Consider the following 16248-nt stretch of genomic DNA (forward strand, 5'->3'; position numbering starts at 1 on the left):
TTGATATGTCAGATTGTGTGTGGCTTTTGCGGGTTAGATTGATCCGTAAGTCCTCCTCCTTCTAGCGCCAAACTGTGGGAACCGAAATTCCCACTGTCGATTTCCGTTTAAATAAGGAAACTAGGAAAACCCTAATTTCCCAGAGGACCCGGATATCTGTTAATTACCACACGTCAAGCAATCAGAACACGAGAATAACAACGATAAAAATAAGAAATCGAAAAGAGAGCAAAGTAGAATCTTATTCCGAATCTGCGTATGAGCGTTACAACAAGGTATAAGCCTGGGTTCGAGAGCTGTCGGCGAGATTCCTAGTTCTAGCAACCCTAAGACGGCTAAACCTAATTGAGTCGCAGCTCGAAATAACAAAAACGGAAAATTGCCTAAATTGCTCTAAGTGCTAAGTTTGCTCTCAAAAAGTTCTCTCCTCTTGCTACTCGCCTAGGACTCCTTATATACTAGCTCCTCGCCTAGGACTCCTTATATACTAGCTCCAAGGTCGGTTTACGCTTTTACTCTTCTGCCCTTAAGCCGTCATAGCATAAAAATGGAGATATTCCATTTTTCCCGATCTTCACAATTATCCTCAAAACTTCCGTATTTATCCGCGGAGACTTGACATTTATCCTTCCTCGTGGGCCAAGCGTGAAGCATGCTGTGGTTTACGGGCTTTTGGTTAGGAAAATCGTAGGATGGGCCTCGAGTCGTGTTTTAGGTCCCTTTGGGCCGTTTTTCGACTCGACACGTTTACTACGAGTTTTCCGCGGTTTCTAATTCGCGAAGTTTGATCGATGAATTAGAAAGGCAGGAAACATGGACTGGGCTTGCTACGGTCTTCGGGCGATAGCATTCGAAAGTTTAACGAGAAAGCAAGGACTGGTGTCGTATCGATGTTCGGAAAGGTTCAATCGCTACACAGCGACCGAACTTTGGCTCAAGCCTGGTCGCTACGTAGTGACCGAGCGAGACGAGTGCTCGGTCGCTACGTAGCGACCGAGCTTGGCTGAGCTCGTTCGCTACGTAGCGACTGAGCGGGACGATCGCTCGGTCGCTACGTAGCGACCGAGCTTTGGCTCGAGCTCGGTCGCTACGTTGCGACCGAGCGGGACGAGCGCTCGGTCGCTACGTAGCGACCGAGCGGGACGATCGCTCGGTCGCTACATAGCGACCGAGCTTTGGCTCGAGCTCGGTCGCTACGTAGCGACCGAGCGGGACGAGCGCTCGGTCGCTGCATAGCGACCGAGCTTGGCTCGGGTTTAGTTGCTGCATAGCGACCGGACGGCGTGTATGCGTGGTGACCGAGCTAGGTTTGTTTGGTTTGAATCCCAAAGGATACTTCTTCGTAAAAACTTCGTATTGGTTATTTTTACGAAAATTACATCTCTTCTTTTACTATCTCTTTCGGAAATACGATCTCCGAGGATTTTCGGGTGGTAATTCCGTCGTAACCGTTTTTGACCCCAACAGTTAGGCTCATCAAAAATCTAAACATAATTGCATCCATTACCGAGGAATACTTTTCCTCAAAATCAATTCCCGGTTTCTGAAAAAAATCTTGGGCAACTAATAAGGCTTTATATCGTGTTACTTTTCTCACGAATACCCACTTATACCCGGCAAGATTTATATTCTCAGGCATTATGACTATAGGTCCAAAGACATTCCTTTTATTTAGGGAGAATAATTCAATTCGAATGGCCTTCTACCACTCCTCCCAATCATCTCTTTTAACATTCCTAGATAGACCTTGGATCAGGATCATCATTTTTATGATCGATCTCTTTGGACACAGAAAAGGAGAACATTTCATCAACATCTTTTATCTTACAACTTTTCATCAAGGGTGTAGTTGATGGAAATCTCATACTTTTCTTTTCCCTTTACTTCATCTGGATCATCTTTATTTGGTTCATCTTGAACTTTTTCATCTATGCCTTCTTTCAGGCATTTTTCAGTATCAGGTTCTTCTGGAACCATTCCACTATGCCTTCTTTCAGACATCTTTCAATATCAGGTTCTTTTGGAACCTTTCCACTTATGCCTTCTTTCAGACATTTTATAATATCAGGTTCTTCTCGAACCTTTTTGTTTTCCTAAACAATTTTTTTTTCTTTCGGGGATTTTTATCTTTAGAACCCGCTAGTCTCCCCCTCTTTAACTGAACCCTAGGTTCATTTATTTTGTTACCATCAGTTTGTTCTTTAGGAACATCAACTTTGGATGAAACATTTTCAGCGGGTAGATCATGTCATATCTGTGAACACACTTAGTAACTGGTTTGTCAAATTATGCAAATGCATAATTTCCTGAATTTTCAGCCCTCTTTGATTCGTAGGGGACCAAAGTGTAATAACAACTGTGTACACTATGTAATCTCTGTAGGAATTTCTCAAATTCCTCCTCCAACGCTGGAAATTCATCCTCATTAAAATGGCAATCGGCAAATCGTGCCGTAAACATATCACCAGTTACCGGTTCAAGATACCTTATATACGGCTTGTTTTAACTCTTTCAGAGTTCGATACATTCACGAGAGCATCTTTCACTCTCCAGGGACTACTAAATATCAAGATGCAACTCAAGTCATTTTTGTCCTGTCAGACATTTCAATATATTATATCTATTTTAAATTTTCTCCAGTGACCTTGGAGCAAGCCGTTTTTCATACCTCAAGGTCATCTTTCATTTCATTCTCTGGAGAACTATACCTTGGACTTTTGGTCCAAAAATCTCTCATTTTTCTAACGAGCTTTATATCAAATTGATGGCCAATCAATTCACTCTACCCTCATACATAGAGGTAGATTCATAATCCTTATTTATATAGCGCTTTTTTTATTTTATTGTCGACAATCTATTTTTTCTTTGGTTCCACCTTTTTTACCCGTACTGATATGGTTAATTGAGATCTCTTTATCATCATTGATGATTTACTCAGGTACCTGACTGTAATATTAACCATATCAACGATCTCATCATGAGATTCATCCTCTATTCATATTTTTGCTCCTTTTTGAGGACTCTTTGGAACCAAAGTGGTCTATCACGTCTCCAGCGTGATATAGACTCATATATCGTCCTTTTAGGACACATTTTCTTATTGGAGCATTTTCAGCTGGAATATGAGATATCATTATTTCATCAAAATGTCTGGCATGTATTTTGTAAATGGATTATTCTACTTATCATTGTAATCCATTTCACATATCTCATTCCATCAGCTTATCATATGCTTCTAGCAAACTTTATCCATATACTTTATCCCTCTGGATTGTATATATCTTTATTAACACCCGATCATGGGGATCATCTTACTTGAATTTACTTTATCAAGTTCTTTTTCAAGTGCAAACATAATTTTTCAATGTTACACTCACTAGGATTCTTTAATTTTCTCCCTCAAGATGATGACACTCCATGTCTAAAATCTCGTACTGAATCCCACTCTAGAACCAATAACATATTAGTTTTCCCATTTTAGGATGAATTATGTTTCAAATCCTTTAGAGTGAGATCTTAATTTGGAGTCTACTTAAAGAAATCACATATAATGAACTTGTTTGATGATTCATCACCCATGATGGTTTCCTTTATTTTCTTGACATGCTATATGTGAAAAACTTCTGGTTTTTCAACATTTCACAATAATGTCGATAACATTATTGGAGATGACTATATATCAGTAAACTCCAGGTTTACCACTCATTTATAATTTTGCCATTTTTTCTTATGCATGTCTTTTCATAAGCTCCTCTAGAGCCAATAGTAATTTTTATATTACTAGATACTATACTTATTTATTTTTAGAGAAAAAAAAATATTTGTTACATTTAGTAGTCATGTACGATGACTCAATATCTGCCAGGTTTATCTATCTCCATCATGAATCTCAAAATCTTATTCAGGAAAATAATTCTCATGTCACATCGATATTTTATTTTTATTTTCTGGACCAACCAGAAAATCTGAATCATCGAGATGAGTATTCAAGCTATGAAAGATGGTTCGGGCTCATAAGATACGAAGTTTAATATACTTCCTTTCTCTTTTTCTTTTTGATTCTAAATATAGATCGGCTAAATATTTGGCGTACGACAACTACATACCAAATTTTCTTTCTGGCCGTATCTATAGCAAACCTTTTCTGTTGGCCTTTTGTTACCCAACCGCTTTCATTTTGTGGAAATTTTCATTATTCTCGTAGGGACGGAATCTTCTTCCTCGTCTTCTTTCACGACCACGATAGGGGGTTTCAACCGCATCTATACCCTCGTTCTTTTCTAGTAGGACCGACTTGATGGTTTAGTATCATGATTTCATTTTTTTTTCAGTTTTCAAGGAGGATTTACATCAACTCCAACTATTTATTGAATCATTTCTTTCAAGGATTTAATTATTCAAAGATCTTCCAAATCTTTTTTTTCATGATACACCTCATCTTATAAACCATCATTGAAGTGGTGTGAATTATCATGGCTTTATTCTTTTCTCATCCGATATTGTTTCAACTTATCGATGATTTCTCAAAGCTCATTTTCTCTCAGGTGCATCTTTGCACCCACTGCCCAAGTCTTATAATTATTTCTCGTAATAACAAGGACATTAATTTTGAGTTTTGTCAAATTTGACATGATAACCGTATTCATAGAATAATAATATATTGAAGACGGAAATTTAAATGCATAAATTAAAACCATAAAATAAATGCATAAATTAAATTTCAGAAATTTAAAGAGCAATAAATAAAATTGGAGGCTTAGCCTACCACATGATCCGAGGAGTCTTAGACTACCATATTGATCATTTTTCAAAGTCCGAGGAGACATGGTCTACCATTTTGACTTTTACTTATTTCAAGGTCCGAGGAGACTTACTCTACCATTTATGACATTTTCTTTTTTATTTACGAAGGCAAAGCCTTCCACGTAACCCTTTTTTTTTTTAATTCACGGAGGCAAAACCTACCACGTGTTTCTCTGATCGTGAAGGCATAGCCTACCATAACGATCAGTCGGGAAAGGCAGCGCCTATCATCCCAAACAGAGAAGGTCCAACCTCTCACTCCGAAACAATAATAAAATTTAAATAAATTAAATATATTGAAATACATAAATTTAAACATTACCTCGACTGGTTTAAGAACTTTCGGATTGATAAAACTTAGTTGGTTAGAGAGTCATGCTGATAACGTGTTGTGAAATAGAAAGTGAAGTAGTATTTTATTGTATTTAATAGATAGCTTTATAATTATAATAAAAACAACATATATATGGGAGATGGTGGAACGTGAGAGAGAGAGAGTGGAATTGTGTTTCTTGATTATTATTGTTTACGTTCATAATCGAAAGTACAAAGGGGAGATGAGGTATTTATACTACACAAAAATCAAGACACATATTTTCTCATTTCTTAGTGAAATGACATATGTACAAGTGACAAGAATAACTGACTTTCCAAGTGTTGAAAGCTGGATAATCATTATCTCCATCAGGTGTCACTTATTGTATAAATTAAATCAACCCTGGCCATTGGATTGTATAAATTAAATCAATCCTCACCATTAGATATAATAGTTGTATAGTGGGAAAACAATACTAACTTCAGTTTTATGAAAATGTACAACTCTTATAATGAGAAGATAACTCTTAAAACTAATAAATACATTTGTTAAGATATTATAACTACTTTTTTAAAAAGTTCTAATATATAGTTGCATGTTGAAAAAATGTAGGAATACACTTATTGAATTACTGTAACTACTTCTAAAAAGTTTTTCAATAGTTGCATGTTGGGAAAACAAAATTAATCTCAATTTTTTTAATGAAAAGACACAACTCTTACGTAGAAAAAATACAAATCTTAAAACAAATATTGTACAAATATACTTATTTAGATATTATAACTACTTTATAAAAATTATAATAATTACATGTTGGAAAAACAAAACTAATCAATTTTTTTTTGAAATTACAAAACTCATTAATAATAATCTTAATTAATGTCCAAAGATGCAATTTTCATTTTAACATTGTGTCTTTTGGTTTTACGAGTTGTATTGTTTTTTTTTTTAAGTTGTCAAAATGTAGAAATATGTATTTCTTCATCTTAATGATGCGTTTCTTCATCATAAAAGTTGCATTAATTTATTTATTTGTCAAAATGTCTACAATGTAACTTTCACTCTAACAATGTATCTTTTCATCTGAAGAGGTTGTATTGGTTTAAAATAAACTGTCAAAATGTATAGTATGTAGTTTTTCATATTAATAACTTTTTATCCTAAATTTGCATAAGTTTTTAATGAGTTATCTTTAGATTCATTTTTAGATATATTTAATATATATTTTAAAATATTAAAATTGATTACAAATATCATGTATTTTGATTTTTTGGTTAATTTAGTTATTTTATAATATTACTAGTGGTTGGCCCGCCCTACGGGCGGAGAAGTTTAAGCTAAAACTATTGTACATGAAAATATATATTAATTTTATAAAAAATTAAAAGTTTACTTTAAAATAAAATAAGAAAAATAATATTTTTAAAAAAAAATCAAATTGTATTTATTAATATTTTTTCGTTTGAGATGAAAAGACCTCTACCATTTTTTGGTTATAGAATACAAAATTATGAAATTAAAAAATTAAGAAAATGTAATGATTTATATTTTTTTTTATTTTATTTCTATTTCTCTTTGATATAGTTGAAGAAAATCTAAAGTAAGAATAACATTTTTTAAAAGAATTTCTAATAGTATAATTATAATACTATTACAATTAATTATTGTCTCCCGATTATAAATTAATCCACTTCCAAGCCAAAATCAATTGAAAATATAATGTAATGTAATAAAATTATAAAAAGTAATATTTTAATGTAATATATAAATAGTTTCAATAATTTCACAAATAACAATTAATCTATATTATTTAACAACAAAATGATGTTTTAAAACAAACCAAACCAGAACCAAAGTGGACCCAAAATTTATTAGTCAGTTTCTACTATTGTTGTCCAACAGGAACAAAAACATTAAGAGACAAACCGAAATTCATAAATAGTCAGTTTCATTGTTCATTGTCTAAACACAACATGAAACACTTTGGTTGCCTCTATACCATTTGGTTTTCGGTTTGATTCTGGTTTTTGTTGGTTTTCCGGTTCTAAAGATATAGGTTACCGTTCAGTTATTTATGAATTTCACTTTCGCAATTTTGGTTTTTGTTCCAGTTTGGATATCAATAGTAGAAACTGAGTAATAAATTTTGGGTCCACTTTGGTTCTGGTTTGGTTTTTTTTTTGGATAATTCTAGATAAATCGGGAAATTGGAGATCTTTGTATTTTTCAGATAAAATATCAGATAATTAAAAAATATTCTACATTAATTCTTTTGGGTTATTCAGATATTTTAATTATTTTGGATAAAAAATATTTGATTTTTTCAGAGTAGTTCGAAAAGCATTGGCAAAATGGCTCACCCTTCCTCCCAATCGTATTCATTGTTGTTGCTTTGATTTTTACGTTCGTTATTGCATTCTCTGTAGAAAAATCTGAAGCAAAATCACTATGGGATAAATGTCTTCTTAAAATCAGTCCAAAATGTGCGTTGGATATAATTGGTGTTGTCTTTGAAAATTAAACCATCACTGATGCATGTTGTCATGATCTTGTTCAAGAAGGAAAAATATGTCACGATGCTCTTATCAAATATATTGTTGAGAAGCCACGCTTAGTTGCCCAGAAAACAAACTATTTGAAGAAAAGTGATGATTTGTGGACTCATTATGTCTCAATTTCGCAAACTGCTTAAATATATGTTATGATTGTATTGTTCTGATTAACAATAATTGTATTCAACTATCGTTAAATTTTCTTTGATCAAAAATCGTGGATCAAACAATATACAATATAAACCGACTATCAAGTGAATCTCATTCTAAGTGAATCAATAAAAATATTAACTCAATTGAAAAACAATGCGCGATCCATACAAGATTGTTAAACTTATAACATGACATATATGAATAATTTCAAACAATATTGCTTAATTAGTTTGATTTAACGTATCTTTAATTTTTACAAACACTTAAAATTATCTTGATCATTTAAAACAAGAAGCTAAAAACAGCTAATATTTCACCTTGAAATCTTAGAGTTTAAGTACATGCTAAAATAATGACTTGGAAAAATAATATTTTGAATACTCATGTTCTCGACAATTTTTTAAATACGATCATTTATAAAGAAAATAATGAGACTGGATGTAATCACGCAAAATAACAATATCCTATGACTAGTAAGTAGATAATAACTTATGCCAATGATATTAGGATGGAGCGTATAGATTTGAGTTTTAGATCGATCACAAAAGTTTTGGAAAAAAATTGTGCATATTTTTTAATTTCATTTTTTACAATTTGTAGATTTGGCTTCGAAAAATTTAATAGATTACAACCCTTTAATTTTGGCAAATTAAATGTTTAACTCAAATATTATTTTTTCGTTAGTTCCAATTTCATTTCTATGAAATTATATATATTTAATCTATAAATTATTTTTGGTTCAGCAATTGAATTTTTTTAGTAGTAAATTCTTACAAAATAAGGATATGTGATATAGGCCAATCCATATTCAAATAAATTCACATTTTTAAACCCAAATTTCTGTAAAATGATCGAGCCTATTAGCATTTACAGAAAGTTGAGAATACGTATAAACAATGGTTAAATTCAATTGGCAGGTTATTTCATAACAACAACATAACTTAAAACATTAATAATTTAGAATTATGCTATTTTGATAGTACATATTTTAAACAAATAAGTATATTTATTTTTTCTAAATTTTCTAAATATGTTAGAGAAAACTCATACTAACAGTCACATTTTATTTAACATTAAACTGCATTAATTAATTTCTTATGTTCACTTGAAAATACGTTTAGTTTGGGTTTGAGTGTTTAATCTATTATAAATATGAGACAAAAATTTCATTCTAAAATACCAGATACAAACATTTTAATATATTATATTAATAACATTTGCCACTTATTTCGAAAACATTGGCACAATGGCTCACAGTTCTTCCCAAACTACTATCGTATTCGTTGTTGTTGCTTTGATTTGTGCGTTCGTTCCCTCATTCTCTGTTGAAGAAGCTGAAGCAAAATTACTATGGGATACATGTCTTCTTAAAATCAGTCCAAAATGTGCGTTGGATATAATTGGTGTTGTCTTTGAAAATTTAACCATCACTGATGCATGTTGTCATGATCTTGTTCAAGAAGGAAAAATGTGTCACGATACTCTTATCAAATATATTGCTGAGAAACCGCATTTAGTTGCCCACGAAACAGAGTATTTGAAGAAAAGTGATGATTTGTGGACTCATTGTGTCTCAATTTCGCAAACTGCTTAAAAATTTGTTATGCTTGTATTGATCTGATTAACAGAATTTTTATTTAACTATCGTTAAATTTTATTTGATCAAAAATTGTGGATCAAACAGTATGCAATATAAAGCGACCATCAAGTGAATCTCATTCTAAATGAATCAATACAAATATTAACTCAATTGACAAACAATGCGCTAACCGTACAAGATTGTTAAACTAATAACAAGACATATATGAATAATTTCAAACAATATTGCTTAATTAGTTTGATTTAACTTATCTTTAATTTTAAAAATTAATTTTCAACTACGATGTCAATAATTATTTTTACATAAACTGAAAGTTATCTTGGATAATTTAAAACAAGAAGCTAAGAAAATATCTAATGTTTCACCTTTGAAACCTTTGAGTTTAGTAGTACATGCTAATATAATGGCTTGGAAAAATAAACTATTTCGAATACTCATGTTGTAGACGATTTTGTAAATACGATCAGTTATAAAGAAAACAATGAGACTGGATCTAATCACGCAAAAGAACAATATCCTATGACTAGTAAGTAGATAATAACTTATGCCAATGATATTAGGATGGAGCGTATGGATTTGAATTTTAGATCCATCACAAAAAATGTGGAAACAAAGTTATGCAAATTTTTTGTTTCATTTATTACAATTTGTAGATTTGGCTTCAAGTTTTTTAATAGATTACAACCCTTTAATTTTTGCCCATTAATTGTTTAACTCAATTAGTGTTTTTTCGCCAGTTCCAGTTTCATTTCTATGAAATTATATCTACGTAATGTGTATACTAGTTATGGTTTAGCTATATAATTTATTCTAGTAGTAAATTCTTACAAAATAAAGATACGCGATATATGACAATCCGTACTCGATTAAATTCAAATTTTTAAACCCAAATTTCTGTAAAATGATGGAGCCTATTAGCATTTACAGAAAGTTGAGAATACGTATAAACAATGGTTAAATTCGATTGGCATGTTATTTCATAACAACAACATAACTTAATACATTAATAATTTAGAATTATGCTATTTTGATAGTATTTAGTTTAAACAAATAAGTATATTTATTTTTTCTAAATTTTCTAAATATGTTAGAGAAAACTCATATTAACAGTCATATTTTATTTAATGTTAAACTGCATTAATTAGTTTCTTATGTTCACTTGAAAATACGTTTAGTTTGGGTTTGAGTGTTTAATCTATTATAAATAGGAGACAAAAATTTCATTCTAAAATACCAGATACAAACATTTTAATATATTATATTAATATTATTTACCACTTATTTCGAAAACATTGGCACAATGGCTTACACTTCTTCCCGAACTACTATCATATTCGTTGTTGTTGCTTAGATTTGTGCGTTCGTTCCTGCATTCTCTGTTGAAGAAGCTGAAGCAAAATCACTATGGGATACATGTCTTCTTAAAATCAGTCCAAAATGTGCGTTGGATATAATTGGTGTTGTCTTTGAAAATTTAACCATCACTGATGCATGCTGTCATGATCTTGTTTAAGAAGGAAAAATGTGTCACGATACTCTTATCAAATATATTGCTGAGAAGCCGCATTTAGTTGCCCACGAAACAAAGTATTTGAAGAAAAGTGATGATTTGTGGACTCATTGTGTCTCAATTTCGCAAATTGCTTAAAAATATGTTTTGTATTGATCTGATTAACAGAATTTTTATTTAACTATCGTTAAATTTTATTTGATCAAAAATTGTGGATCAAACAATATGCAATATAAAGCGACCATCAAGTGAATCTCATTCTAAATGAATCAATACAAATATTAACTCAATTGACAAACAATGCGCTAACCATACAAGATTGTTATACTAATAACAAGACATATATGAATAATTTCAAGGAATATTGTTTAATTAGTTTTATTTAACCTATCTTTAATTTTAAAATTTAATTTTCAACTACGATGTCAATCATTATTTTTACATAAACTGAAAATTATCTTGGATAATTTAAAACAAGAAGCTAAGAAAATATCTAATGTTTCACCTTTGAAACCTTTGAGTTTAGTAGTACATGCTCTAATATAATGGCTTGGAAAAAAAAAACAATTTCGAATACTCATGTTGTAGACGATTTTGTAAATACGGTGAGTTATAAAGAAAACAATGAGACAGGATCTAATCACGCAAAAGAACAATATCCTATGACTAGTAAGTAGATAATAACTTATGCCAATGATATTAGGATGGAGCGTATGAATTTGAGTTTTAGATCCATCACAAAAAATTTGGAAACAAATTGTGCACATTTTTTGTTTCATTTATTACAATTTGTAAATTTGGCTTCAAGTTTTTTAATAGATTACAACCCTTTAATTTTTGCCAATTAATTGTTTAACTCAATTAGTGTTTTTCGCATGTTCCAGTTTCATTTTTATGAAATTATATCTACGTAATGTGTATACTAGTTATAGTTTAGGTATATAATTTATTCTAGTAGTAAATTCTTACAAAATAAAGATACGCGATATATGACAATCCGTACTCAATTAAATTCACATTTTTAAACCCAAATTTCTGTAAAATGATAGAGCCTATTAGCATTTACAGAAAGTTGAGAATACGTATAAACAATGGTTAAATTCGATTGACAGGTTATTTCTTAACAACAAAATAACTTAAAACATTAATAATTTAGAAATATGCTATTTTGATAGTATTTAGTTTAAAAAAAATAAGTATATTTATTTTTTTCTAAATTTTCTAAATATGTTAGAGAAAAATCATATTAACAGTCACATTTTATTTAACGTTAAACTGCATTAATTAATTTCTTATGTTCACTTGAAAATACGTTTAGTTTGGGTTTGAGTGTTTAATCTATTATAAATATGAGACAATATTTCATTCTAAAATACCAGATACAAACATTTTAATATATTATATTAATACATTTGCCACTTATTTCGAAAACATTGGCACAATGGCTCACACTTCTTCCCGAACTACTATCGTATTCATTGTTGCTGCTTTGATTTGTGCGTTCGTTCCTGCATTCTCTGTTGAAGAAGCTGAAGCAAAATCACTATGGGATACATGTCTTCTTAAAATCAGTCCAAAATGTGCGTTGGATATAATTGGTGTTGTCTTTGAAAATTTAACCATCACTGATGCATGTTGTCATGATCTTGTTCAAGAAGGAAAAATGTGTCACGATACTCTTATCAAATATATTGCTGAGAAGCCGCATTTAGTTGCCCACGAAACAGAGTATTTGAAGAAAAGTGATGATTTGTGGACTCATTGTGTCTCAAGTTCGCAAACTGCTTAAAAATATGTTATAATTGTATTGATCTGATTAACAGAATTTTTATTTAACTATCGTTAAATTTTATTTGATCAAAAATTGTGGATCAAACAGTATGCAATATAAAGCGACCATCAAGTGAATCTCATTCTAAATGAATCAATACAAATATTAACTCAATTGACAAACAATGCGCTAACCATACAAGATTGTTAAACTAATAACAAGACATATATGAATAATTTCAAACAATATTGCTTAATTAGTTTGATTTAACTATCTTTAATTTTAAAAATTAGTTTTCAACTATGATGTCAATCATTATTTTTACATAAACTGAAAATTATCTTGGATAATTTAAAACAAGAAGCTAAGAAAATATCTAATGTTTCACCTTTGAAACCTTTGAGTTTAGTATTACATGCTAATATAATGGCTTGGAAAAAAAAACTATTTCGAATACTCATGTTGTAGACGATTTTGTAAATACGATCATTTATAAAGAAAACAATGAGACTGGATGTAATCACGCAAAATAACAATATCCTATGACTAGTAAGTAGATAATAACTTTTGCCAATGATATTAGGATGGAGCGTATGGATTTGAGTTTTAGATCCATCACAAAAAATTTGGAAACAAAATTGTGCACATTTGTTTTTTCATTTATTACAATTTGTAGATTTGGCTTCAAGTTTTTTAATAGATTACAACCCTTTAATTTTTGACAATTAATTGTTTAACTCAATTAGTGTTTTTTCGCCAGTTCAAGTTTCATTTCTATGAAATTATATCTACGTAATGTGTATACTAGTTATGGTTTAGCTATATAATTTTTTCTAGTAGTAAATTCTTACAAAATAAAGATACGCGATATATGACAATCCGTATTCGATTAAATTCACATTTTTAAACCCAAATTTCTGTAAAATGATGGAACCTATTAGCATTTACAGAAAGTTGAGAATACGTATAAACAATGGATAAATTCGATTGGCAGGTTATTTCTAACAACAAATTAACTTAAAACATTAATAATTTAGAAATATGCTATTTTGATAGTATTTAGTTTAAAAAAATAAGTATATTTATTTTTTCTAAATTTTCTAAATATGTTAGAGAAAACTCATATTAACAGTCACATTTTATTTAACGTTAAACTGCATTAATTAATTTCTTATGTTCACTTGAAAATACGTTTAGTTTGGGTTTGAGTGTTTAATCTATTATAAATATGAGACAAAATTTCATTCTAAAATACCAGATACAAACATTTTAATATATTATATTAATACATTTGCCACTTATTTCGAAAACATTGGCACAATGGCTCACACTTCTTCCCGAAATACTATCTTATTCATTGTTGTTGCTTTGATTTGTGTGTTCGTTCCTGCATTCTCTGTTGAAGAAGCTGAAGCAAAATCACTATGGGATACATGTCTTCTTAAAATCAGTCCAAAATGTGCGTTGGATATAATTGGTGTTGTCTTTGAAAATCTAACCATCACTGATGCATGTTGTCATGATCTTGTTCAAGAAGGAAAAATGTGTCACGATACTCTTATCAAATATATTGCTGAGAAGCCGCATTTAGTTGCCCACGAAACAGAGTATTTGAAGAAAAGTGATGATTTGTGGAGTCATTGTGTCTCAATTTCGCAAACTGCTTAAAAATATATTATGCTTGTATTGATCTGATTAACAGAATTTTTATTTAACTATCGTTAAATTTTATTTGATCAAAAATTATGGATCAAACAGTGTGCAATATAAAGCGACCATCAAGTGAATCTCATTCTAAATGAATCAATACAAATATTAACTCAATTAACAAACATTGCGCTAACCATACAATAATAACAAGACATATATGAATAATTTCAAACAATATTGCTTAATTAGTTTAATTTAACTTATCTTTAATTTTAAAAATTAATTTTCAACTACGATGTCAATCATTATTTTAACATAAACTGAAAATTATGTTGGATAATTTAAAACAAGAAGCTAAAAAAATATCTAATGTGTCACCTTTGAAACCTTTGAGTTTAGTAGTACAGGCTAATATAATGGCTTGGAAAAAAAAACTATTTCGAATACTCATTTTGTAAATACGATGAGTTACAAAGAAAACAATGAGACTGGATCTAATCACGCAAAAGAACAATATCCTATGACTAGTAAGTAGATAATAACTTATGCCAATGATATTAGGATGGAGCGTATGGATTTGAGTTTTAGATCCACCACAAAAAATTTGGAAATGAAATTTTGCACATTTTTTTTTTCATTTATTACAATTTGTAGATTTGGCTTCAAGTTTTTTAATAGATTACAACCCTTTAATTTTTGCCAATTGATTGTTTAACTCAATTAGTGTTTTTTCGCCAGTTCCAGTTTCATTTCTATGAAATTATATCTACGTAATGTGTATACTAGTTATGGTTAGCTATATAATTTCTTCTAGTAGTAAACTCTTACAAAATAAAGATACGCGATATATGACAATCTGTACTCGATTAAATTCACATTTTAAACCCAAATTTCTGTAAAATGATGGAGCCTATTAGCATTTACAGAAAGTTGAGAATACGTATAAACAATGGTTAAATTCGATTGCCAGGTTATTTCTTAACAACAAAATAACTTAAAACATTAATAGTTTAGAAATATAATATTTTTATAGTATTTTAGTTTAAACAATAAGTATATTTCTTTTTCTAAATTTTCTAAATATGGTACAGAAAACTCATATTAACGATCACATTTTATTTAATGTTAAACTGCATTAATTAATTTGTTATGTTCACTTGACCCCTTATAAATATGAGACAAATTTTCATTTTAAAATACCAGATACAAACATTTTAATATATTATATTAATAACATTTGCCACTTATTTCGATCACAATGGCACAATGGCTCAAAGTTCTTCCCAAACTACAATCGTATTCGTTGTTGTTGCTTTGATTTGTGCGTTCGTTCCTGCATTCTCTGTTGAAGAAGCTGAAGCAAAATCACTATGGGATACATGTCTTCTTAAAATCAGTCCAAAATGTGCGTTGGATATAATTGGTGTTGTCTTTGAAAATTTAACCATCACTGATGCATGTTGTCATGATCTTGTTCAAGAAGGAAAAATGTGTCACGATACTCTTATCAAATATATTGCTGAGAAGACGCATTTAGTTGCCCACGAAACAGAGTATTTGAAGAAAAGTGATGATTTGTGGACTCATTGTGTCTCAATTTCGCAAACTGCTTAAAAACATGTTATGCTTGTGAATTTAACCGAGTATGGATTGTCCAATATCGCGTATCTTTATTTTGTAAGAATTTACCACTAGAAGAAATTATATAGCTAAACCATAACTAGTATACACATTATGTAGATATAATTTCATAGAAATGAAACTGGAACTGGCGAAAAAAAAAATATTTGAGTTAAACAATTAATTTGCAAAAATTAAAGGGTGGTAATCTATTAAAAATTTTGAAGCCAAATCTACAAATTGTAGTAAATGAAACAAAAAATGTGCACAATT

At 30.2% G+C, this 16248-nt stretch overlaps 4 protein-coding genes across 4 annotated transcripts; all 4 read left to right on the forward strand.

Moving 5' to 3' along the window:
- Nucleotides 1-8268: 8268 nt before the first annotated feature.
- Nucleotides 8269-9427, forward strand: LOC106359701. Its single transcript, XM_048740866.1, has one exon. The coding sequence runs from the start codon at nucleotides 9071-9073 to the stop codon at nucleotides 9416-9418; it is 348 nt and encodes a 115-aa protein (XP_048596823.1). The 5' UTR covers nucleotides 8269-9070; the 3' UTR covers nucleotides 9419-9427.
- A 2883-nt stretch (nucleotides 9428-12310) lies between these two features.
- On the forward strand, nucleotides 12311-13149 carry LOC106358902. The gene has a single exon (XM_013798694.3). It carries the CDS (start codon nucleotides 12376-12378, stop codon nucleotides 12721-12723), a length of 348 nt encoding a protein of 115 aa, XP_013654148.2. The 5' UTR covers nucleotides 12311-12375; the 3' UTR covers nucleotides 12724-13149.
- Nucleotides 13150-13174: 25 nt separating this feature from the next.
- Nucleotides 13175-15511, forward strand: LOC106359702. Its single transcript, XM_048740867.1, has one exon. It carries the CDS (start codon nucleotides 14026-14028, stop codon nucleotides 14371-14373), a length of 348 nt encoding a protein of 115 aa, XP_048596824.1. The 5' UTR covers nucleotides 13175-14025; the 3' UTR covers nucleotides 14374-15511.
- A 110-nt stretch (nucleotides 15512-15621) lies between these two features.
- On the forward strand, nucleotides 15622-15969 carry LOC106359703. The gene has a single exon (XM_013799353.2). It carries the CDS (start codon nucleotides 15622-15624, stop codon nucleotides 15967-15969), a length of 348 nt encoding a protein of 115 aa, XP_013654807.2.
- Nucleotides 15970-16248: the final 279 nt, after the last annotated feature.

Source organism: Brassica napus, chromosome A9 (genome assembly GCF_020379485.1).
Source record: "Brassica napus cultivar Da-Ae chromosome A9, Da-Ae, whole genome shotgun sequence".
Classification (NCBI taxonomy): Eukaryota; Viridiplantae; Streptophyta; class Magnoliopsida; order Brassicales; family Brassicaceae; genus Brassica; species Brassica napus.

Bases quoted from the DNA above. Each gene is read 5' to 3' on its own strand.
- LOC106359702 (XM_048740867.1), top strand. From the start codon at position 14,026: ATGGCTCACACTTCTTCCCGAAATACTATCTTATTCATTGTTGTTGCT.
- LOC106359703 (XM_013799353.2), top strand. From the start codon at position 15,622: ATGGCTCAAAGTTCTTCCCAAACTACAATCGTATTCGTTGTTGTTGCT.
- LOC106359701 (XM_048740866.1), top strand. From the start codon at position 9,071: ATGGCTCACAGTTCTTCCCAAACTACTATCGTATTCGTTGTTGTTGCT.
- LOC106358902 (XM_013798694.3), top strand. From the start codon at position 12,376: ATGGCTCACACTTCTTCCCGAACTACTATCGTATTCATTGTTGCTGCT.